The 25,827-nt window shown below is 50.3% G+C and overlaps 1 protein-coding gene and 1 pseudogene across 5 annotated transcripts in view; one reads left to right on the top strand and one right to left on the bottom strand.

Annotated features, from left to right (window-relative positions):
* The window catches only part of LOC122926156, a 354,925-nt pseudogene that overhangs the window by 224,387 nt on the left and 104,711 nt on the right, over window positions 1-25,827 (bottom strand).
* PPP1R12C (protein phosphatase 1 regulatory subunit 12C) overlaps window positions 1-25,827 on the top strand; it is a 104,009-nt gene that overhangs the window by 30,579 nt on the left and 47,603 nt on the right. For all 5 annotated transcript variants that reach the window (XM_044281702.1, XM_044281701.1, XM_044281700.1 and 2 more), the window contains exons 2-3: window positions 5,891-6,021; window positions 18,355-18,473. In XM_044281702.1, coding sequence (XP_044137637.1) covers window positions 5,891-6,021; window positions 18,355-18,473 — 250 coding nt within the window. The remainder of the gene's footprint in view (window positions 1-5,890; window positions 6,022-18,354; window positions 18,474-25,827) is intronic.

The raw sequence follows: 25,827 nt of genomic DNA, 5'->3' as shown, positions 1-25,827 counted from the left end.
ATTTACCCACACTTTCAAGCAGAGGAGAGGGAACAACTAGAGGAGCCTATTGAGATGGAAGAATTAGAGGAAGCCTTGAAAGATATGTCTAATGACAAAGCTCCCGGCTTGGATGGTATCCCTGTGGAGACGTATGAGATTTCAGGGCATTTTATTACCAGAACTACTGAAGGTTTTTAACTATTCATTGGAGGTGGGCTGTCTTCCAGCTTCTATGCGGGAGGCCCTTATAGTAGTGATACTGAAACCAGGGAAGGATCCAAGACTTCCCGATTTCATACAGGCCAATATCCCTCCTAACGTCGGATGTTAAGTTGTTAGCAAAGGTTCTGGCAAAAAGACTATCTAAGGTTATACTTGGCATAATACTTCCTGACCAAACGGGCTTTATGCCCCAAAAATCTACAGCTATCAACATTCGCAAAGTATATACTAGCTTACAAATCCAGACAGATAACTGTGGAGATATGGCTGTTTTCACTTGACATGGCTAAGGCCTTTGATAGTGTGGAATGGGAATACCTCTGGTACGTTGAGTTGTATGGACAACGGTTCATTAAATGGTTGCAAGTCTTGTATTCTGACCCAAGAGCACGTATTGGGGCTTACGGGAGTGTCTACTAGGGCTGCAACGATTAATCGATGTAATCGATTATATTCGATAACTGGATTCGTTGTCGACGAATCCAGTTATCGAATAATCGCCGATTCGTTGCTATTCGGGCGGGCGGTCGCTGCATCTTTATTTTACCTTTTTACAATGACGCTCCCGCTCCTGTAACAGCCAGGCAGAGCGGACGGCGGCGTAACGTCACTCACTCACGTGACATGCCTGCTCCGCCTCCTTCATTCATGAGGTGGGCGGAGCAGGCGCGTCACGTGATTGAGTGACGTTACGCCGCCGTCCGCTCTGCCTGGCTGTTACAGGAGCGGGAGCGTCATTGTAAAAAGGTAAAATAAAGATGCAAGCATCGGGGCCGGGGCTGTTAGGGGGAAGGGGGAAGGGGGAATCTGTCTATAGCACTGCTATGGGAAGGGGGGGAGGATCTGTCTATGGCACTGCTATGGGGAGGGGGGTCTGTGCACTGTTATGAGGAAAGGGATCTGTGCACTGTTATGAGGAAAGGGATCTGTGCACTGTTATGAGGAAAGGGATCTGTGCACTGTTATAAAGGGATCTGTGCACTGTTATAAAGGGATCTGTGCACTGTTATGAGGAAAGGGATCTGTGCACTGTTATGAGGAAAGGGATCTGTGCACTGTTATGAGGAAAGGGATCTGTGCACTGTTATGAGGAAAGGGATCTGTGCACTGTTATGCCCATAACAGTGCACAGATCCCCCTCTCCATAACTACGCCGTCCACAGATCCCCCATAACTACGCCGTCCACAGATCCCCCATAACTACGCCGTCCACAGATCCCCCATAACTACGCCGTCCACAGATCCCCCATAACTACGCCGTCCACAGATCCCCATAACTACGCCGTCCACAGATCCCCCATAACTACGCCGTCCACAGATCCCCCATAACTACGCCGTCCACAGATCCCCCATAACTACGCCGTCCACAGATCCCCCATAACTACGCCGTCCACAGATCCCCCATAACTACGCCGTCCACAGATCCCCCATAACTACGCCGTCCACAGATCCCCCATAACTACGCCGTCCACAGATCCCCCATAACTACGCCGTCCACAGATCCCCCATAACTACGCCGTCCACAGATCCCCCATAACTACGCCGTCCACAGATCCCCCATAACTACGCCGTCCACAGATCCCCCATAACTACGCCGTCCACAGATCCCCCATAACTACGCCGTCCACAGATCCCCCATAACTACGCCGTCCACAGATCCCCCATAACTACGCCGTCCACAGATCCCCCATAACTACGCCGTCCACAGATCCCCCATAACTACGCCGTCCACAGATCCCCCATAATAGTGTCGTCCACAGATCCCCCATAATAGTGTCGTCCACAGATCCCCCATAATAGTGTCGTCTTATTTGTTTTAATATGGCCTTTGAACATAATTTTTCAAGTAAGATCATATAAACCTCTCTGTTTGGTAATTTTGTCGTTTTTTCCGATTAATCGATTAATCGTAGAAATTAATCGGCAACTAATCGATTATTCAAATAATCGTTAGCTGCAGCCCTAATCTGCTGTGTTGTTGTTTTTTAGTTGTTGTCAGGTGCCATGGTTGAAAACCTCCACAGCCCATCTGGTATTGATCTAGTGTTGCCGTTCAGCCGGACTGATCTGATAGTGATGACTACTCCTGAGGATAGGTCCTCAATATCGAATACCCCTTTTTAAAGGGGTTTTCCGAGATGTTTGATACTAATGACTTATCTTCAGGATAGGTCATCAGTATGTGATTGGTGGGCACCAGCGCTCCTGTGAGTGCCACGGCCTTCTCTGTTTACCAAGCATAGCGGCTTTGCTTGGTGTCATTCCTATAGGGAACTAGATTAGATTGCTATTCTCATAGCCCCCTATGCCCTATTGCAGGCAAGGGCTCCATAGGAAATACTATACAGCAGCCTCCTGTCATTCACAAAGACAGGGGCTGCTGCACACACGCTCAGAGGCCCTGGTCAGGATTGACCACGGCATCTGAGGGGTTAAATGTCCGCGATCAGCATTACTGCCGGTTGTGGACATTAACCACGGGTGTATGCTATAATAAAAAGCAGGCCACCTGCTGCTATGGCACCTGCTCTGCTCAGGTGCAGGCGCCATCTTTAAAAACCCAGCCAGCGCCGAACTATTACGGCGCTGGTCGGGATAGGGTTAAAGTAAATCTGTAACCAGGATACTCACTATTGAAGTAAAGCCATGGCCTAATAGCACTTAGTACCTTATTTCTAGATGCGCCTTTGGTTCAGTAATAGATGTTTTTATCCTCTGAAAATCCAGTTTATTTGGTATGCAAATGAGCCAGTAAGGTGCCCAGAGGAGCGTCACTCTTGCAGGCAGGAGCCCAGACACTGCCTCATGCTGGGCACAGGGAAAAGGGGGGGCAGAGTTATGGCTTGTATGTGATGTAGGAGGGGTGGACACATTGTGGCGGGGGGGGGGGGGGGGGGGGTGCCTGGGCTCCTTCCTGCAAGAGTGACCATACACTTGGGAATGCCTATCTGGCTGATCACTGTCTGTCCTAATCTGATTTCTTCCCCCCCCCCCCCCCAGCCCACATATAGACACATATGCATGCTCGGTTGAGAATTCATGTGTTGGGGAATGGAGAGGGTAAAAAGTTTCCAGAACTCTCATAGAAATGAATGGAGCATGTTGGGAGTTGTAGTTTTAGAACAGCCGAAGTTGACCCTTGCACTAGATTGGCTGAGATTGCCAGTTTCAGCCCTCATACATCTATGGCCAGTGAATGGGACGACAACTAATTCCCCCCCAATACACATGCATGCTCAGGCACCTGTGCTTGTGATGATTTGACCAGGCTAGGTGACTTTGCAGGAACCTGGCCCTGTCAATTAATGAGTGGGAGAGGCTGGCAGAAGAATCAGGAGGGGCAAGGGTGCACGGAGTGACTCTGCCCGCCCTCTGTGCACTTAACTGCTCATTTATATATAATTTAAAATTACTGTTTCACCAGAATGAAGCAATGGATCTCTAAGAGCAAGGTGTCAGCTGAGCTGGCCCGATAAGACATGGTGCCTGCCTACCTACATCCAGCTGTCTAGGGGTACCCCCCCCGGTCCTATTTGTGATAGCCATTGAGCCTCTAGCTGCGGTGGTGCGTAGGTCCCCAGACATAAAGGGGTTCCTATATGGGCTGATAAATAATAAAATTGCGCTATACGCTTATGACACTCTTCTGTTTTTGGGAGATACATCTTCCCTATCGGCAGCTATGTCTGTGTTAGACAAGTTTGGCAGTCTGTTGGGCCTTAATATTAACTGGCAAAAATCAGCGCTAATGCCTATTGATGGCCAAGCGGTATCTGAGGTAGCTAGCGCTCATAATACCCCCTGTGTAAGCAATAGTAAATATCTAGGAATACAGATTTCACCCAGGATTTTGAAGAGTTAAACCTATCCCCCTTGCTTGTGAAACTTAGAAAGAAGACTAAAGCATGGAGTAAATAGTTTCTCTCCATTCTGGGTAGAGGGAACCGTCTTAAAATGGTGATGATGCCCCAACTTCTGTATGTGCTTCATAACGCCCCGATATGGTTATATTTTGGACAGGTTTCATAAAATGAACTCCTATTTAGAGAACTTATATGGAGAGGAGGCAGCCCAAGGATTAAACTGTAAACATTACTCCAAAACGGCGGGGGGTTTAGCAGTACCAAATCCTTGGATCTATTACCTAGCAGCACAATGTCAGCATCTAAAGGGTTGGAAAGACTTTTCACTGGCGGATATGATTAGTCAGATCCTACAGCAAAGATTGGGAAAGAAGGACTTAATGTGGATACTGGAAGGGGCAAGGAGATGTATGCTGGAGGATAATATCCCTTTGATACGCCTCACGAGGAGAGTATGGGCGAAAGTCAGGCAGCTGAGAGGCGTTACGGGAGTAAGTGAACTAGCTCCGATCTGGAACAACTCCCTCCTTCCAGAGTTCATTTCACTGTCAGGCTTTCAGGGATGGGAAAATAAAGGGATTCATAGGATTGGCGATTTTTGTAGAAGGTGATAAGTTTAAATCATTTACTGATATACAGGAAAAATTCCAGATTCCTCAAACAAGTTTTTACCAATATCTACAGCTATGCCATGCGTCGGATGCTTTGAGGGACAAAGGTAGTACCATCATAAAAATAGATATTGCCCAAAAACTAATCCTAACAGGAAGTGTAAAGAGAGGCTTGATCTATGCTTTAGCCAATGTTACTGGATAAATTCCTAATTTCTCATCCCTTGACTCGAATGAAAAAGTGGGAGAAAGACCTGGGGGAGATATCACAAGGTCAATAGGAAGATATTTTGGAGGCAATTCTGTTGACTTCATTGAGTGAGCAGGGGAACTTTTCATCATCCACAGAGTATATAAAACACCAATATTCTTAACACTTTGGGGTCAGAACAGACGCATGTTGCCCGAGATGTAATATTCTACCAGCGGATATGGTTCATATGTTATGGAAATGTAAAAGCTTAGATAGGTACCGGACAGGTATATTAGAGATCATATACCAAAATATGTTAGTTGGGGTAGAGAGCCCCCAAAATATGTATTTTGGGATATGTATCTGAAGTAGAAACGGATGATTATAGCAAGATAGCAGTGGGTAGATTGTTGTATGTGGCCAGAAAACTGATTGCACTAAATTGGATACAGTCTAGCCCCCCCAACATTGGAGGAATTTGTGGTCAAAGTCAACAATATGCTGATCTGTGAAAAAGCTATATTCCTGAAAAGAGGGTGTCCGTGATAATCTATGGAATAAACGGTTGTCCAAGAGCCACATTAGATTTTAAAGGGTGGAGCTATGTTTCGTGAGTTACGGTTCGTTATAGGGATTACTTTATGTAGGGGGGGTTGTAAGTTAGTTATGGGGATTACTTTATGTAATATTAATAAAAAAAAAATATATATATAATTTTTTTGACAATACGCAAAAGATTGTACCAAGTAGATTTATTTTCCTGTATTAAGAAATAACAGGATTATTGTACACCATTATGTATACTTTGTTAATAAAAAAAAAAAAAAAAGATTTGATTCAAAACCAGGAGTGTATTGAAAAAAAAAGGTGGAGTAGTTGTATCTTGTGGTGATCCACACCTGATCTTGGCTACCAAAACTGCATCAAAAAGCCTGAACGTGTGGCAGCATCCTTACTGAATCCTTTCAATCCCTTCTTGCTGAGTTATTTCTTGACAGTGTTATTTTGTTCTTCCATAGGCGTGCATAGATGAAAACCTAGAAGTGGTAGAATTCCTAGTAAACCATGGGGCCAATGTGAATCAAGCGGACAACGAAGGATGGACGCCTTTACATGTCGCGGCCTCTTGTGGCTACATGGAAATTGCAGAGTGAGTATAGCTTAATAATAATGTCCTCCTAGAAGAAGGTTCTAGTAGCGGGGCCCGATTTGCTCCGTCGATGAGATTTGTATGTAGCACATTACAACTATTAAGCCATCCTGTAGGCAATGTCTAAATAAAGCCACCTGTGCAGGGGCCCACTGGATATATAGCTTGCACCAGAAACTGGTGCAGATTTGAGTTTCTGACGCACTGGACTGCCAGAGACTCGCCTAATTTATTAAGAGGCATCCATAAATTAGGTGCATCTTACTTCAGGGCACGGGGATCAAGACTGGCGTATGGAAACACCAGTTTTGATGAATGTCCTCTTAGTGCCCTGTTCTGGCTCAAATAGGTCACTTCCAAGCAGTGGACATCAGAGGTCGCACTACGTTTTTTCCGGAAGACTTAAAATACTACTGAAAAATGGTAAGGGGAGTATTTTAGGCGAGGAGGAGTTAGGGTTGTCACAATACAAAATTGCGATACTCAATACCATGCAAAAAAAATAGAACACCAAAAAAGCCACGTGCATTTCACATTTTATGGGACATCCGGCTCATAATCGAGCAGTCCTATCCTATTTTTGGGGGGAACAAGGTGACAAAAAAAGGCGAATCGCAGTTTTTTTTTTTTTGTTTTTTTTCTGTTACGCCGTTCACCGCATAGGATATATTTTAATGGCTTACACTTTTTGGGGCGTGGCAATATGTTTATTTATTTTATATGTAAAATTGGGATTATTTATACTTACCGTAATATTTAGATACTTATGTTGTGTGGGGCTAGAACCAAAAGGGATCTTTTCATCCCTTGTCCTATTCACCCTGATAGAGCTCTATTAGGGTGAATGGGTCTTCACACTTTCCCTGCTGCCCTGTGCATAGTACACACAGCAGCAGGGAGATTACCATGACAGCCAGGGCTTCAGTAGTGTCCTGGCTGCCATGGTAACTGATCGGAGCCCCGCAATTACACTGCTGGGGCTCCGATCAGAAGCTGCCACTGCACCACAAATGAATGAAGAGGGGACCCTGTGGCCACTGCCACCAATTATAATGTTGGGGGGGTGCACTGCACCACCAATAATAAGTAACCTTTTAATACAAATACAGGAGGCGGGTGCCGGCTGCAGAATCAATCATATAGCCGTCACCCAGCCTCTATGACAGGGGACTGCGATCTGTGGCAGTTAACCCACCCCGGATGCTGGCTATGTGATTCTGCAGCCGTCACCCTCCTCCTATATTTGTATTAAAATGTTACTTATCATTGGTGGCCCAGTGGCCAAAGCCTTTCCCCTCCTCCTCCCTTCTCTCTTCTTATTGGCAGCAGCGGCACAGGGGGGAGGGAGGGAGAGACTCCTTCTCCTCTGTGCTGCTGAGGAGAACATGAAGCGCGCTGAGAGCGCAGCCTAGTATCGGTGAATGTCATATCCCAGTATTGAATCCATACCGGTACAAAAGTATTGATTGGGTATCGATAATTTGATGCCTGGTGCAACCCTAGGAAGGAGTATGAAACTTGAAGTAATAGAAATAACCAATAGTAGGCCTACATAATGTTAAGGGCTTTTTCACATCTGCATTGGAGGCTCTGTCGCAGATTCTGTCAAAGACCAGACAAAAAAAACTTACATACAGGACTTTATCTGGTAAAAAGACAGGAGCCTGAACAGAAACTGAATAGACTCCGTAACAGTAAATGGAGTCTGTTCATCTCGGTTATGTACCTGATCCTAAACTTCTGTTATTTTCATTGTTTTGCTCCTCTGACGGGGCAAAACAGAAATAAATAGTGGTGGTGTGAACGGGGCCTAAGAGGTGGGTATGCAGCGAACAGTTACTTGTCCTAATAACAGCAGGCTATTATAGCAAAGTGATAAAGTATAGTCCAGTATAGTGGCTCTCCCCTGTGCTTTATCACAAGTCAGACAGGTCAGTCATAACAGTGACCGCTCCCCTGGCAGAATCGGTACGCTGCAACAACCCTCTGGTTTTAGGTGGCATACAGCTGCACGTAGGTCTATGGGAGCTACAGGCAGGGTCCCATTAGCACTGGGACCCGTCCTTGTCCACACCAGTGGATCCTATGACATGTTGACTTGGGAGTGAAGCAGCAATTCATTTCCAGCCTCAGTACTGCAGAAAGGCATGAGAACCACAGCAGGGCACCAGCCTTCCCGCCTCTCGCAAACCACACTGCCCTCCACATGCACAGGGCAACTTCAGAACACCAGTGCCAGGGGCATGCCCCCTCCTCTTCTCAGAGCGTACACACACTGGAGGCTGCAGTGCCACAGCTGCTCTGTGCCCATACACCATGGATGAATACACATACTGTAGAGATATGTGGTTCCCTTCTCCCCACAGCGACTTGCACCAGAGGAGAAGAGGAGCTAACTTACTGGGCACATCCTAAGCAGGAAATCGGCCCAGGTTTTGACTGAGACAGAGCAATACCTTTAGGTCACCAAATTGCAGGATGAACAGGGGAAATGCAAAGTTTCATTTGTGTGGGTCTTGCTTCTGACAGAACATCATGAGTTAATAGAGCTTGGTGCATGTATGCAGATCAACAAGCTAAAGCTACCCAAGCTGTACCCACAATGTCCACACAATATGAAATGGGAAAGGAAACGGGATGTAAGAGCTTACAGTAGGACAGGATTAGATCGACTGAAGGGGCTAACAATGGGGGATGCTTTGCAGACAGCTCGGCACAGTCTGGTACTATACAAGTTCACGGCATCAGGTAAACCTCAGAACATTCCTTTGACGCATTACCAGTGGCACCCACTGTAGAGGATACCTGGTGCCCCCCTTACCCACAGCACCCCTCGCCACAGTAGAAAGGAGCTAACTTACTGGGCTCATCCTGAGCAGCAGCTGGGACCGGAGGGCGAGCCCTGCTCTAGTTCTTGCTCATGGTGCTGTAGAGTGTGGGCAGCACCCACAGAGAGCTGCCCTGTGCAGATGGTGTGTGCACATATAGTTAGATCGCGCGCTGCAGCTTCAGAGCGGTGTGACAAATGGTCGGCTGCATGCTCAAACCAACCAATAACAAAGCTCCTTGCTGTAATGTGCTTTGTTATTGGTTACTTCAGGCACACAGTATCCCTGCGCTGCCAGTGTCAGTGCGGTCTTCACTGATGAATTATAGGGAAAAGTCTAAGGCTTTATTGCGCCCTCTGTCTGACGTCATTATGCCCCCATAAGCCACATGAAAAGTCACTTTAAATATAAAACTTTCAGTAAAGTATAGTCAAAATAGTCTCTATCCTGCTGAGGGATAGCAGTCTCTGGTCTGTAATTTCTGGTTGGGGTCCCATGCGCTGCTGCAGCCAATGACTGGCCACTCGGGAACCCATCACCGCTGAGACCAGTCGTTGGCTGCAGCAGCTTACGTCACACTATCTAGATGATCACCGGCCAAAGAGCAGGTTAGTGTGATATATTTTTTTCCCCCCTTTTAAACCAGTTACAATGGGTTCCTGGGCCTAGTTATAAACTACCATAAGGCTGGACAACCGCTTAAGGCTGAGTTCACACGAGCGTGACAGATTTTGTCCGGATGCGTTCAGGGTGCGTTCAGTTAAACTCGCACCATTTTGCAAGCAAGTTCAGTCAGTTTTGGCTGCAATTGCGTTTAGTTGTTCAGTTTTTTCCGCGCGGGTGCAATGCGTTTTGATGCGTTTTTCACGCGCGTGATAAAAAACTGAATGTTTACAAACAACATCTCCTAGCAACCATCAGTGAAAAACGCATTGCATCCGCACTTGCTTGCAGATGCAATGCGTTATTAACGCAGCCCCATTCACTTCTATGGAGCCAGGGCTGCGTTAAAAACGCAGAATATAGAACATGCTGCGATTTTAAAGCATTGCAGAAGTGATGCATGAAAAAAAATGCTCATGTGCACAGCCCCATTGAAATGAATGGGTCAGGATTCAGTGCAGGTGCAATGCGTTCACCTACTGCATTGCACCCGCGCGGAAATCTCGCCCGTGTGAACTCAGCCTTAAAGGCTGATCTACACTGCATATAATTTTTTTTGTGTGATTTTTGAGGTTGCACTCCTAGCAATTGGTGATTCATGGTATGATCTGATTCACTTGTGAGTGCACTGCTACATCGCAGTCTTTGGATGTGAAACACTTGTTGTGGCAATGTAGTCCCTACTTTAAAAGCACCTTAGTTCATAAAAGGTATAAGCACTGCTGTACACTGATCCTCCACGCTCAACCTGTACAATAAAGGACCCTAGAAGTACTACTTTAGAATTTTTCGGAAAATACAAATGGTTAAAGCAATAATAAATGATTCAAAAATACTTATGTCTGAAATAAAATATTACATCAGGAATTAGAAGAAAAAAAATGTCTTTCTTAATTACTTTTTAGAGATTTTTTTTCATGTTCTGTAATGTGTTTTTAGTTAATTTTTTTCCCTATTCCTTTGTATTTTTCTCTCTCACATTTTACTATATTAAATGGCATCTGAAACTGGCTGACCTGTTACATGCGCATTTCTGAAAGGTTTTAATATATGCAAATGAGCGTCTAGGAGCAACAGGGGCGTTGCCGTTACACCTAGAGGCTCTGCTATAACTGTCTGTAACTGCTACGCATCAGAAAAATGCATACGGTTTTTGCAAGATTTCATGTTAATGCTGCAGTTCCTTCCAGCAAAGGAAAAAAATCTAATCGCACAACAAAACTGAATTACATGAATTACAAAATGGTTATGTAAACATCTTTGGTGGTATTTTTTTTAATGATTGTATTTTACTCATTTTGAACTACAAATTATTTTTTCAGTTGGTCTTTATTAAAAAAAAATGTTCAGTCATTTCTGAGATACAAGGGTTAAAAATCAGTCTGTTTGCAAGCTGTCAGTCTGTTATTTTTTTAATCCAGTCATCTGACGGTTCAGGTGTAGCACTCTCCTTCACTGGCCTTATAGATACTTATTGAAGCCATATTCTTATTAGTTTGATAATAATAAGAATTGAGCTATGAGTGTTTGAGGTCAGGAGATAAGACTTACACGTGAGCCATCAGATGACTGTATTCAAAGAAAACAGACTGTTAACCATTGTATCTCAGAAATGGCAGAAGATTTTTAAAAAGACCAGTTGAAAGATGATTTTTAGTCAAAAATGAGTAAAATGCAATATAAAAAATATATTTCTCGCCCATTTTCCTTGGGGGACACAGACCTTGGGTATAGCTCAGCTCCCTAGGAGGCGTGACACTAAGCAAAACTGTTAAGCCCCTCCTCCATCAGCTATACCCTCAGCCTGGAGATAGAGGCTACCAGTTTTAGCTTAGTGTCCAAGGAGGCAAGACACTCCCTGCTACTGCAGGGCTGTTTTCTCCTTGTTATTTTTACTTCTAATTTTGTTATTTTATTTTTTCCTAGGGATACCAGAGACGCATTAGACCTCTCTGCTCTCCCGGGGTTGAGCTGCGCCAGTGCCAACTTATCTGCACTGCTGCCTCCCCCACAGAAGCAATAGGAGGATCTGGGCAGCAATGGCTCCCCTACATCCCGCCAGCTAGGGGGTCGCCCGCACGCCAAGCCCCTCTTCCAGCTTCCTGCCACTGCGGTGCCAGTGGCTGAAGGGGCGACCCTGCTGGAAAGGACTGAGGGTGAAGACGTCGGACGGTGAGATGGCTATTCCAGCCCATACCCCGTCCCTATCTGCAGCATCTACCCCTCTGGGTAAGGGGGGCACCCGTGGTCGCTCATTCTGAGCGCTCATCTGCAGGACAATGCAGCACAGCAGCATCCTCAGCACCCCCACGCCGTTCTCCCCCCCACGCTGCTATCTTTCTCCCCCCCCTCCCCCTCATTCGGGGCTGACTCCATTTTTCTCTTCTCTCTCTCCCCCTTCCCGCCGAGAACGGGGGGCGGGGCTTAGCGGTCCCGGCAGGGGGCGGGGCTTACGCGCGCGTCATTTTGGGGGCGGAGCTACGTTCTCCTTCACAGGAGACATTTCAAGCGCTGGAGGGGGCGGAGCTTGTTCCCCGTGCTTTCTGCTGAGGTTTCCCGCGCTTCCTCACTCCTGACAGGAAGCTGGGACACGGTGGGGGACTCTAACCTCCTGTGTACATCGCTCGGCTTCTGTGGGCGCTCTCTGCTGTTCACTGCTTCTCTGCTGCTGCTGATCTGGGCCATCTCCTGACGTTCTTCTGAGGCACTGGTAGGACAGTTAACCCTCTCCTAACCCTCCTGGTCATAGCTGCTATAACCCTTTGTGGTCTCTGTATTAGAGTACAACCACCTTTCAGCATGTCAGATCCCACGGGTGCCCCCAAACCCTGGTACCATGCCTGTACCGCCTGTAAGGAACTTTTTCCGCGTGGACAATCTGAGCCGCATTGCCTTGCATGTCAGGCCCCGGTGCAGGGCCCGCTTCCCGCTGCGCCCCCCGGTGCCTCTGAACCCCCTGACTGGGCTAGGTCTCTGTCTCAGGCGGTGGAAAGCCTTACACACGTAGTGGGCCGTCTCGTGGATAGACCGCCTCTCCCGCAGGCTGCCACAATCCCTGTCGCACCCGCTGGGACTACCGTTTCTGCCGCCCCCACTGGTTCCCTGCCTCCCAGCGAATCTTCCAGGGCCGGGCATACTCAGAAACGTTCAAGGGTTGAGCGCACATCTTCTCCAGATGCTTCGCTCTCTCCGCCATGCGTGCGAGCTCAGTCAAGTCTATCCTCTCAAAGGGATACGCTTTCTGAGGGAGAACTGGCGGATTCGGACGTGGACATGGACTCAGAGCTTCCGTCCAAATTGGCGTCCGCGGTGGGGCATCTTGTCACTAGCATCCGTGATACCTTTCAGCTACACGATGACCCCCCCAGCTCTGAACAGGCCGGCGTGTCCTTTCTCCGCCCCAAACAGGCCTCCAAGGTTTTTCCCATACACGCTGATTTTTCTTCTGTGGTATCCAAGGCTTGGACTCGGCCTAACGTCCGCTTTATTACACCCAAAAAGCTGGACATTTGTTATCCCTTTCCAGCGGATTCTGTGACCACGTGGACATCCCCGCCTAAGGTTGATCCTCCCGTGGCTCGCCTGTCCAGAAGCACTACTATTCCTGTACAGGACGGATCTTCCCTCCAGTCTGTTGAGGACCGTCGTACGGAATCCCTCTCCAAGGCCATATTTACTGCCTCTGGTTCGGCCCTTAGACCGGTCTTTGCCTCCGCCTGGGTTGGCAAAGCGGTCTCTGAATGGGGTTTGCAACTGGAACGGGAGTTAGGGTCGGACGTCCCTGTTCAGGACCTCCGTTCCTTAGCCCAACTAATTGTTCAGGCCGGAAAATTCGTCTGTGAGGCCTCCCTTGATGCGGGTGCCCTCATTGCCCGTTCCTCTGCCCTGGCAGTTTCTGTCAGGAGGGAACTCTGGCTGAAGGTTTGGGCGGCGGACGCCGCTTCCAAACGCTCTTTGGCCGGCCTACCATTCACGGGTTCCCGCCTGTTCGGAACCCGTCTGGACGAACTTATATCAGAGGCCACGGGTGGGAAGAGTACTCACCTCCCCCAGTCCAGGCCAATGGGCGCCCCCCGTGGTCGCGCTGGTTCGTCCCATTTTCGGTCCTTTCGCAAGCCCACCGGGTCTAGACCCGCGGCCAGTTCTTCCTCCTCTGGCCCAGCCCAGGATAGACGCAAGAAGCCGTTTTTTCGGACGCAACCTACCTGGCGCAAGTCCCAGCCTGCACGGGCTCCCACAGGCCAGCAGCCCTCTGCCTGAAGGTGCGCCCCCACCCACCCGGGTGGGGGGCCGCCTTCTCCTATTCAGGAACGTATGGCGGGCCCACATCTCAGACGCATGGGCGCTCGAGATTGTATCTTGCGGATACAAAATCGAATTTGCGTCCATTCCGCCAGACCGTTTCTTCCGATCCCGTCCTCCGCGAGATCCCGTACGAGTGGCCGCCTTCTTCGCGGCCATTCACTCTCTAATGGACAAGGGTGTCGTCGCCCCCATGCCTCCGACGGAAAGGTTCAGGGGGTTCTACTCGAACCTCTTTGTGGTTCCCAAGAAGGAAGGCTCAGTGCGTCCGATCTTGGACCTAAAACGCCTGAACCGTTTTCTCCGACTGCAGAGATTCCGGATGGAGTCTCTCAGGTCCGCAGTGGCCTCCCTGGAAAGAGGGGATTTCATGGCCTCAATCGACATTCAGGATGCATACCTCCACGTTCCGGTTGCTCCATGTCATCACCGCTTCCTGCGCTTCGCGGTGGGGGACGATCACTTCCAATTCGTCGCCCTTCCCTTTGGTCTGGCGACGGCTCCTCGAGTGTTCACCAAGGTCCTGGCCCCTGTCTTGGCCCTTCTACGTTCAAGAAGTGTTTTTCTTCTCCCATACTTGGACGACATCCTGGTCAAGGCACCCTCCTTCTCTCAGACATCCCGCAGTGTGGAACTCACTCTGGAGACCCTGACGCGGTTCGGTTGGATTATCAACCACCCCAAATCTTCCCTTACCCCCTCCAGGATGCTCCTGGATACAGAGTTGGCGGAGGTCCGCCTTCCGTCGGACAAGCGTCTGGCCCTTCGCGGGTCGGTTCGCAGTCTCCTCCGTCATCACCGCCCTTCCCTCAGATCCAGCATGCAGTTGTTGGGAAAGATGGTTGCCTGTTTCGAAGCGGTGCCGTTCGCACAATTCCGATCCCGCACCTTTCAGAGGGCAATTCTGTCGGCCTGGGACAAATCACCGAGGAGTCTGGACAGGACCTTTCTTCTGCCTCCCCTGGCTCGGGCTTCCCTCGGCTAGTGGTTGCATATCCCTCTAAGGGGGAAGTCCTTCCGTCCACTGAACTGGCTGGTGATTACCACAGATGCCAGCTTACGGGGGTGGGGGGGGGTTTTCCCTCCCCGGTCCGTCCAGGGCATTTGGTCTCTATCGGAGTCCAGACTTCCAATCAATATTCTGGAACTGAGGGCGATTCTTCTGTCCCTCAGACACTGGACCCATCTGCTGAGGGGCCACCCTGTTCGGATCCAATCGGACAATGCCACGGCTGTGGCATACATAAACCATCAGGGAGGCACTCGCAGCGCTGCAGCGATGCAAGAGGTGACCCTCATTCTCCTCTGGGCGGAGACGCATGTGCCGGCCTTATCTGCGATTTACATCCCGGGGGTGGACAACTGGGCGGCGGATTTCCTCAGCCGGTCCACCATCGACCCGGGAGAATGGTCCCTGCACCCAGAGGTGTTCGAAGCCCTTTGTCTTCGCTGGGGTCGCCCCGACGTGGACCTCATGGCCTCCAAATTCAACCACAAGGTCCCCCTATACCTGGCCAGGGCACGGGACCCGAAGGCATACGGCGCCGACGCGCTCGTCCTTCCGTGGCGCGAATTCTCCCTTCTGTACGTCTTTCCTCCTTTTCCCCTCCTGCCACGGGTTCTTCGGAGGATCGCGGCAGAGGGCGTCCCCGCGATTCTAATCGCCCCGGATTGGCCCCGCCGGTCTTGGTACGCCGACCTAATGTTGCTGTTGGCAGACGCACCGTGGCCACTGCCCTCCAGGGAAGACCTTCTCTCTCAGGGACCGATCTTCCACGAGCATTTAGGCTCGCTACGTTTGACGGCGTGGCTATTGAGACCGCCGTCTTAACGCGACGGGGTTTCTCCGCGGACGTAGTCCGCACCATGATCCGGGCTCGTAAGCCCGTATCCTCTAGGATCTACTATCGGGTTTGGAGGTCCTATCTGGGGTTCTGTGAGTCCCGGAGCATCCCACCTCTCCGGTTTTCTCTTCCCACAATCCTGTCCTTCCTCCAGTCGGGTCTGGACCTGGGGCTGTGCCTCAGTTCTCTGAAGGGTCAGATTTCGGCGCTGTCTATTCTTCTCCAGCGTCCCCTGGCCCCTCTAGGGCCAATTAAGACCTTTTTACAAGGGGTGGCTCACTCTGTTCCGCCGTACCGCCCTCCAGTTCCTTCCTGGGACCTGAATGTGGTGCTCTCGGCGCTCCAATCAGCCCCCTTCGAGCCTTTACGGGAGGTCTCCCTTCGCCTTCTGTCCTGCAAGGTCATCTTTCTTGTGGCCGTCACGTCTCTCCGACGGGTGTCGGAGTTAGCGGCTCTTTCTTGCTCCGAACCTTTCCTGATCTTCCACCAGGATAAGGTTGTGCTTCGGCCTGTCCCGACTTTCCTGCCAAAGGTGGTCTCCGCCTTTCACATCAATGAGGACATCGTCCTTCCGTCGCTCTGTCCCTCTCCTTCCCACCCCAGAGAACGGGAACTGCACCGTCTGGATGTGGTCAGGGCGTTGAGGATTTACTTGGAGGTCACCGGGTCCTTTCGGCGCACGGACTCCCTGTTTGTGGTTCCGGAGGGTTCGCGCAAAGGGTTGGCGGTCTCCAAGGTGGCTATTGCCCGTTTCATTAAACTGGCGGTGTCTGAGGCTTATTGAGCCAAGGGCAGACCTCCGCCTTTCGGCGTCACTGCTCATTCCACCAGAGCAGTCGGAGCTTCCTGGGCGCAGAGGCATCGGGCCTCGGCTGAACAGTTGTGCAAAGCAGCCACTTGGTCCTCTCTGCACACTTTCACAAAGTTCTATAGGGTGCATACGCATGCATCAGCGGATGCTGCTTTGGGCCGCCTGGTTTTGCAGGCAGCGGTTTCCTGATGCTCTGGTGGTGTTCCGCCTTGGGTTTGTGGTCCCTCCCTTCTTGGACTGCTCTTGAACGTCCCAAGGTCTGTGTCCCCCAAGGAAAATGGGCGAGAAAAGGAGATTTTTGTATAACTTACCAGTTAAATCTCTTTCTCGCTCTTCCTTGGGGGACACAGCACCCACCCTTCTGTGTTTGGTTACAGGGTTATGGTCTGGCGCCCCGTTGGGTTGCTGGCTGGTTGTTTCCGTTATTGGTTGTTATCCTTTCACTACTTGGACACGCAACTGGTAGCCTCTATCTCCAGGCTGAGGGTATAGCTGATGGAGGAGGGGCTTAACAGTTTTGCTTAGTGTCACGCCTCCTAGGGAGCTGAGCTATACCCAAGGTCTGTGTCCCCCAAGGAAGAGCGAGAAAGAGATTTAACTGGTAAGTTATACAAAAATCTCCTTATTTATTCCCCCCCGAAGTTGTCCATAGCCGTTAATGTAATTCAAATAAAATTATTTTTTCTTCTTTCTTGATGTTGCAAAAACTGCATGAGTTTTTGTGCCTTATTCAAATCCCAGCACCCTAAGGCCACCTGCATGATTTGCGGAATATGTGTTGTGCGATCTGCGGCAAAACTGCATCAAATCCGCACCAAAAACTGTTGTTGCAAATTGTTGATTTTGGTGTGGATATGTTGCAGAAGCACACATAAGGCTAGAGTGACAATAGGTTGCATAACATACAGGGTACGACTACACTGGGTCTGCAACATGTGTCGTGTCATTCATGTCGCAGTATTGACATTTTATGTTTGTTTAGGTGTCGCTCTCTGGCATGCCACATGCAGTGCGACACCATAAAGTAGCATTAGCACTAGAAATTTATACGGATCTTGTATGCGTTCGCCCACGCTCATGTGCAGACAGCCTAATAGTTTCTAGTCAAGGTGCCCTCGTCAGACATGACAGCAGCTGGAGCACAGAATGTTAGTTGCTGTCAGATCTGAACACTGCTGTGCCGTTGGAACCCGGTGATCGCTGCGTTCCTGCACCATGGGTGTTCAGTTGTGACCATAATTAACATCTGGTTCAGCACCCGGTCGGAGGCTGTTGGTTAGTCATAGATGATCTCTCTCCTGCTGCAGGGACCTGGTGTATTGCACCATTCCCACAGCATAAGGGTGTTTACTTCCAGCAATAATTAACAGACTCTGGTCGGGATGCCATTAATGGGATCTGTTCCCAATAACAACATGTAGACCAGTAGCTGTTGGTTTACAGCAAGATCTGGATGCTGCCTGGTGCAGGAACCCCTCAATCATTGAGGAAAGAGCGTCTGTAACTATGCTTCGGCACCCACAGTACCACCCAGCGTGCAGTAGCATCTCTCCATGCCTGATGACAGATCTGGGCCTTGCCACTGTCCCCTGACGGCAGATGTTGGAGGAGGTGAGGATAGATCAGTTGGATTTCAGCTGCCTGATCCATTTTTTTCCCCCCTCAAGATGGGTAAGCTGCTAGCAGCAGCATTCTCCCCTTTTCCCATTCAGGACCTGTGTGGAGGGGTCAAGAGCAAAAGCTGTCAGACGAATGGGTCCTGCTGACCGCTGTCTAATTTGTACTGCCAGCAATAAGCAGATCAGAACAGCGTGTTAAGTCATTCTGCACTAAACCTACGGATTTCTTTTAAACTTGTGATAAACTTTTCTTCACCTCTTCCTAGGTATCTCCTGAAGCATTCGGCAAACATTGCTGCTGTGAACAGTGACGGGGATGTTCCACTGGACATTGCTGAAGACGACTGTATGGAGACCCTGCTCCGGGCTGAAATCACAAAGAGAGGTGAGAGTCCTGGCACTCGCTAATCTTCCTCCAAACAGCAGCAATTAATCCACAACAGGAAAACGACTTCATGCTGGAAAATGAGGCTTATTGCCGGCACGACCCTTGACTACATAGCAAAACATTTCCACAATGCAAACAGCTTTTGAATCATTTATTCCAGAAAGGTTAAGGAAGGCTTAAAAGCTGAAATAAATTATGTACAATGCTAGCATGTAGTGAAGCCTTCTGTTCTGTATTGGGCCCTGAGTTTGTCAAATCAATTGATTGTTGGGGGGCTGGGAGTTGGACCCCAGCCGATCTGATATTGATGACCTATCCTAAGGATCGGTAAGTCCTGGAAAACCCCTTTAAACTCCAGTAGGAAAGTAATGGAGAAACTAATACCCTGCAATGCATCAAATTGTTTTATTACAGCCATAGAGCACTTTGAACAAAAATGTGTAGTTTGTCAGGAACCCCTAAGTGATGAATTTATTGGAGTCTGTTTTCACCAATGGTCCACATGTGCTACACCTTTGATGCTGCTCTGGTCCACTGAACACTAATATTGAAGCTGCCTTGTAATTTATTTGTCCTTGTACTGAAGTTTCTAGTTCGTCTTTGTTCTCCAAGTCCATAATCCTAGTAAATCAGGTAGCAGTTGTCATGTTATGCAATGCCTTGTTCTAGAAAAATGTTGATATTTTCAGAACTATAATTTTGTGCCCAGAAGTAATGTTTTTTCTCTTTCACTGGCCTCTCTGTCAGGAAATTCTGCAGCAGGACTCCACACATGGAGAGTCCGGGAGATGGTACAGGTTGTACCATCAGCGCTGTGAACAGTACAGGCAGCTCAGTGATGCTGCCTGTGCAGGCATCCTTTGTGGGGTTAGAGAGGGGGCAGCATCATCTGTGTAGAAATGATGTAGTCAAAAGCATTTACAAGTCACCCTATAGAAAGCATATAACCACTTTACCATATTCCTCGGACCATAAGACTTGCACATAATTAGTAGCATGAAAACAGAAAATACTATTTCTCGCCCATTCCATTGGGGGACACAGACCGTGTGTATAGCTTAAGCCACCACTAGGAGGAGACACTATGCAAATAAGAAAAAACAGCTCCTCCTCCACTGGCTACAGGAGGACCTCAGTTTTAGCTTGGTGTCGGATAAGGAGGTGACACTCCTGCTCCTGCAGGCTTGTCCCTGTAGTTTTTTTTTTCTTGCCCCTTTTTTTAATATTTTTTTTTTCTAAACAGAGGATGCAGGGTCGCATGGTGCGTCCCTGGTATCTCAGTGGAGCGAGCGCCGGGGTCAAATGGCCATCCCTGCTTCCTCTTCCCCCCCCCCCCCCCCCCCCCCCGAAGATAAGTGGAACCGGGCTCTACCTGCAGCTCCGGTGGCCTACCAGATCCAGGGTCACCTAGTCCTGCCCTCTATCTAGTGCACTGCCACTCCTTGTGCCAGATGACTGAAGAGGTGACCCCATGCTGGTCCGGAACAGAGGGTGAAGACTGCAGGACTCAGATAAGTACAACTGCTCTCCTGCAGCTCTCCCTCCCCCCGTGCTCACACTGTGACACGGTTCTTCAGGGCTTACCTGTGGATCTGAGGCCCTCTCTGCTGGCTGAGAGGGAGGAGGGATTCCTTCTTAAAGCAGTGGCTATTTGCAGCGCCATGCTGCTGCGCCTTTTCCCGTTTTGTTCGGAGGGCTCGTTATACAGGGCAAGCTGGTAGCTCTGTTGTAATGCTGTTGCCCCATGTCCAGGCTTTGAGTGTTCAGAACCCCTTTCAGCCTCAAAAATATTTTCCCCCTGCATCCTGGTGGTGGGCGCCATTTTCGGATCCGGGGTCTGCCTTTTTTTCATGTTTCCCGCTCGCGCAATTTTTTTGGCACGATTTTTTTTTTTTTTTTTTAGCGTGAATTTTTTGTGCGATTTGTGGCGCGACTGGGGCGCTTCCGCTTTGCCTCTCAGCGCTTCTCCACACTTGGCTGCTACTCCAGCTCCTCACAGGTCACGGTAGGACTGATGGTGTTCAGCAAAGCTGTAGGAGACCCTGACATAGCTAGGGCGGCCGCAGACTTGGCCCAAGTCTTGCGCGTGGCCATGGCCTTTATGGAACGTATGGCGGCCTCGGATCCACCGCCTGCGATTTCTGTGGTTAGCACCTCTCCACCTCCCGGTGCCCCCCACAGGGGACGCTCGACCGTTAAGAGGCAGCATGCGCAGCAGCATCCCTCCTCGGATGACTCTGCTTCTCCCCCTCGCCTGGAGGCGTGTTCCGCCTCTCCCCCTCGCGGGGACTGCAGGTCTGAAGGGGAAAGGTCCGGCTCAGACGAGGACACGGAACCGGAACCGTCGCCTAAGCTCTCCACCATGGTGGCAGACTTGGTCATGGCGGTTCGTGACACCTTTGATATACAGGGGAACCTCCTTCTTCTAGTAGCCAGGAATTCCCCCTTTTCCACTCCAGTAGGGGTGACGCACCAGAGGCAGTCACATTCCCCATTCGTGGCGAGTCGCCAAGGTCCTTTCTAAGGCTTGGGAACGCCCTAATCACCGTTTTTTCTGCCACAAGGCGCATGGATACTCTGTATCCTTTCCTGGCAGATAATGTGCAGCAGTGGCCTTCTCCTCCTATGGTCGACCCGCTGGTGGCCATATTGGCTAAGAATTCGGCAATACCAGTCCTGGACAAGTTTCCCCTACAGGACTCCGTTGATAGGCGTTTGGACTCTTTCCAAAGCCATCTTCACTCTGGCAGGCACTGGTCTGCGGCCCGCTTTCGGTGTGGTTGCAGCGCCATCATCAGGACCTCGCAGAGCAGGATACCTCTGCGGACACCCTGAGCTTTGCCCTACAGATGTCCCAAGCGACAACATTCCTCTGTGAGGCCTCATTGGACGTCAGCACTCTTTGCCCGGATTGCAGCCCTCTTGGTAAAGCAGCGCAGGGAGGTCTGGTTGAAGGTCTGGGACGCCGACTCTCTTCCTCCAAGCGCTCTCTCACTAACCTCCCCTTTGCGGGCTCCAGGCCCTTCGGTGCTACACTGGACGAGATTATCTCTGATGCTACGGTGGGCAAGAGCACACACCTGCCCCAATCTAGATCCAAGCGTGCCTTCAGAGCTCGCCCCTTGGGCTCTAGAAACCAGTCCTTTCGAGACAGCCCCTTCCTCCGGCGGCTCTCAGGACTCCCGCAAGAAGCCTTCCTTTAATCCTCAGCCTTCCTGGCATCCGCGGGCACAATTCCAGGGGAGTTCTGCCCGCCCCGTGGCTCCCAAGCAGTTCTCCGCCTGAAAGGGCAGTCTGCTCTCCTTTCAGCAGGTCTGGAGAGCTCGCGTTTGAGACGCCTGGACCCTGAAAATTGTAACTTCTGGTTACAAGATGGAATTCGCTTCCAGACCTCCGAAACGTTTCTTCCCTTCTCGGGATCCGGCCCGAGCCTCTGCCCTTTTACAAGTGGTCTCTTCCCTTCTGGTCCAGGGAGTAGTTGCCCCAGTTCCTCTGGAGGAACAGGGTACAGGGTTCTACTCAAATCTTTGTGGTGCCAAAGGAGGAGGGATCTGGACGTCTGGTCCTAGACCTGAAGCTCTTAGACAAGTCCCATAGGGTGCGGAGGTTCCGGATGGAAACCCTCCACTCTGTTATTGCTTCTCTTCTTCCAGGGGAGTTCCTCGCGTCAGTGGACGCCTATCTGCATGTCCCTATCGCAGAATCTTGCCACAGATTCCTGTGCTTCGCCAGTGGCGGCCGTCATTATCTCTGTTGCCCTACCTGGATGACATACTGATAAAGGCTCCCTCTCATCCCCAGGCCGAAGACAGCGCCAGGTTCACTGTTCAGACTCTGCAGCAGTTTGGCTGGCTGATCAACTTCCCGAAGTCCTCTCTCCAACCTTCCCAGAGGGTACCTTCCTCAGTATGATTCTGGACACCACTGCAGCCCGGGTATTCCTTCCGGATTACAAGCTCTCTCGGATATGGGAGTCGGTGTCTCGCCTTCTGCATTCTCCGTGTATCTACATCTGTGAGTGCATGCAGGTTCTGGGGCTTATGGTGGCCTCCTTCGAGGCTGTTCGCTTTGCCCAGTTTCACACTCGGCCTCTGCAACAGGCGATCCTGTCCTTCTGGGACAGGACATTGAGGGGTCTGGACTCTCAGATCCGCCTCGGATTCGCATGGAACTCCCGTGGTGGCTGTCCCCTCAGAATCTGGCTTCAGGGAGATCCTTCCTCCAAATCTCCTGGACAGTCGTCACCACCGATGCCAGTCTCCTGGGTGGGGGTGGCGTTCTCTGGGCTCAGACGGTTCAGGGGGTGTGGTCAGAGGTGGAAGCCCGCCTTCCGATCAACATACTGGAGCTCAGAGCAATTTTTCCTCTGTCTCATTGGACCCCCCTCCTAGCGGGTCTCCCGGTAAGGGTCCAGTCGGACAATGCCACAGCTGTGGCCTACATCAATCTTCAGGGCAGAACCCGCAGCCGGACGGTGATGCAAGAGGTGAAAAGGATCCTCCAGTGGGAGGAAGCTCATGTTCCAATATGGTCTGCAGTGTACATCCCAGGGGTCGAGAACTGGACAGCAGGCTTTCTCAGCCGCAACGGGGTGGATCCGGGAGAGTGGTCTCCGCATCAGGAGGTATTCGAGGACGTCTGTCGCCGTTGGGGCTGCCCGGATGTGGATCTGATGGCGTCCAGGCTCCATAACGAGGTTTCCATGTTCTTGGCCCGAGCTCGGGATCTGGAGGCGTACGAGGTGGACGCTCTGGTGTCTCCGTAGTGAGACTTCGCACTCCTCTGCCTTCCCACCACTGCCTCATTCCCAAAAGTTATTTGCAGGGTCGTGGCGGAAGGGATCCCGACCATACTCATCGCCCCCGATTGGCCTCGCCGTGCCTGGTTCTCGTAAGGCACTCGGATGCTGGCAGACGTTCCTCGGCCTCTTCCTCTCAGGGAGGACCTGCTGTCTCAAGGACCGCTCTTCCACTGGATTTTACAGCCGCTTTGTTTAACGGCGTGGCTGTTGAGACCTCCATCTTAAAGTAGAGGGGATTCTCAGACTCTGTCGTGAAGTCCATGATAAGAGCCAGGAAACCAGCCTCCTCCCGGATATACCATCGTACCTGGAAGGCCTTTCTTGCCTTTTTGCGAGAAGTTAGGTGTGTTTTCCCTTCGTTTCTCCGTTCCGGTGATCCTCTCTTCTTTCCAGTCGGGTCTTGAGATGGGAATGTCCTTGAGCTCTCTGAAGGGTCAGGTCTCTGCTCTGGCCATTTTCTTTCAGTGATCTCTGGCTCGGTCCGGTGAGGACCTTCCTACAAGGGGTGGTGCATTCGGTCCTTCAGTATGTCCCTCCCCTGTCCCCCTGGGATCTGAACCTGGTTTTGTCTTCTCTGCAGGCGGCTCCTTTGAGCCCCTGAGGGACATTTCCCTGAGTCTTCTCACCTGGCAGGTGGTCTTTTGGTGGCCATCACATCTTTCTGGAGGGTATCGGAGCTGGGCGCCCTTTCCTCCAAGGGGCCCCTTTTTGGCCTTCCACAAGGATAAGGTGGTAATGCGCCCAGTCCCTTCTTCTTTGCCTCGCTCCAGCGAAACCCAATGAGCGCGCTCTCCATTCTCTGGATGTTATCCGTGCTTTGCGGGTGTACCTGTCGGTTACTGCCCCATTTCGCCGCTCTGACTCCCTTTTTGTGGTTCCCGAGGGGCCTCGTGAGGGTCTGGCGGCCTCCAAGATCACTGGCTCGGTGGATTCGGTCGACTATTACCATGGCCCATCGGTCCCGGTGTAGGGTTTCCCCTAGCAGGGGTTACCGCGCACTCCACCCGGGCGGTGGGGCCTCCTAGGCCAGGCGCAATCGATCCTCTACATCACAACTTTGTAAGGCGGCCACCTGGTCGTCCTTACATACCTATACCAAGTTCTAGCAGCTGCACTCTGGCGTTGGCTGATGCTGCCCTAGGGCGCAAGGTATTGCAGGCCGTGGTTCCTGTTTACCCATTGGATGGTTCCCTCTGGAGGTGTTGGTCTTCCCACCCCATGGACTGCTCTAGGATGTCCCATGGTCTGTGTCCCCCAATGGAATGGGCGAGAAAACAAGATTTTTTTTGTGACACTCACCTGTAAAATCTTTTTCTCGTCTTTTCCATTGGGGTTTGGGGGACAACAGCTCCCACCCATTCTTGTCTGTTACAGGAGGGGTTGGTTTTATTCTATTGGAACCTTATGGTTTACGGCCGGAGGGCGGTATTCCTAAGCTTACCCAGTCAGAAGTAGCAGTAGCAGTCTGGAGTTGCTGACATGGATCTGTCCCATGCACAGTTTGGAGGGGGCACTTAGCTACAATGGTCCTGCCAGGGCAGACACTGCACACATTTACTCTGCTGTGTATTTGCACCCTGAACAGTCACACTGGACCTGTCAACTAATAACTGAGCTCAGAATCTCCTGCTTCTAACGCCGGCATCTAGTCCGTTAGATGCACCAGAAGATGACGGCACAAGATTGAGGAGAAAAAGTGCCTCTAATGGTCTGAAAAATATGGTATACTGGAATGGAAGCACAGAGATGGCGCTCACGACGCTAACAAATAGACTATGACTGTGCAGTGGACCTCATCTTGTAAGATTAAGGTGTGCCTCAGTGCCCATCAAGCTATGTATATTTGTTCTTCACTGGTGGTTTAAAGGGGTATTCCCAAGATTTTATCAATGCTATGGCTCAGTGTATCCTATATGCCGAACAGAAGTAGCAATAATGCCTGTAGAATCATCATAGACGCCTGTTCAGGCCATTTTACTCCCTGAAAAATCCTAAGGCATACCAGCACGCCTTAGACTTTGCTGCACTGATGAATGGCAGGGAAATAGCTGTGAACGGCACAGGCAGCGCAGCGATGCTGTCTGTGCCTGAAATAACCTATAACAAAGCTCCATACAGCAAGGAGCTTTGTTATTGGTTGGTTTTTGCCGGCTGCTGGAGCAATATCGTGTCCAGCCACTGGCAGGATCTGTAAGGAGGAGGGGCTAATTCCTGAGAGTTGCTGTAGTAAGGGGAGCATTACTCTGTCCTCAAGGTCCCCGGCAAACATGGAGGCAGTAGAGCTGAAGAGGACTCCTCAGTGGTGGAAAACTACATCACACACTGCGATATATGTAGTTCAGTGTGTAGTGAATGCCCAGTAGACTGTTATAGCCAAGTGATAAAGTACAGGGAGGATCTGCTATATTGGACTGTACTTTATAACTTGGCTATAATTACCTGCTGTTATTTAGCCTAGCAACGGTTCCCTTGCATACCCACCTCTTAGGCCATATTCACACTGCCGCTATTGATTTCTGTTATGCTCGGTTAGATGAGCAGAAAAATGGA

This window comes from Bufo gargarizans, chromosome 2 (assembly GCF_014858855.1).
Source record: "Bufo gargarizans isolate SCDJY-AF-19 chromosome 2, ASM1485885v1, whole genome shotgun sequence".
Taxonomy (NCBI): Eukaryota; Metazoa; Chordata; class Amphibia; order Anura; family Bufonidae; genus Bufo; species Bufo gargarizans.
This window is presented reverse-complemented; position numbering and strand designations above follow the sequence as displayed.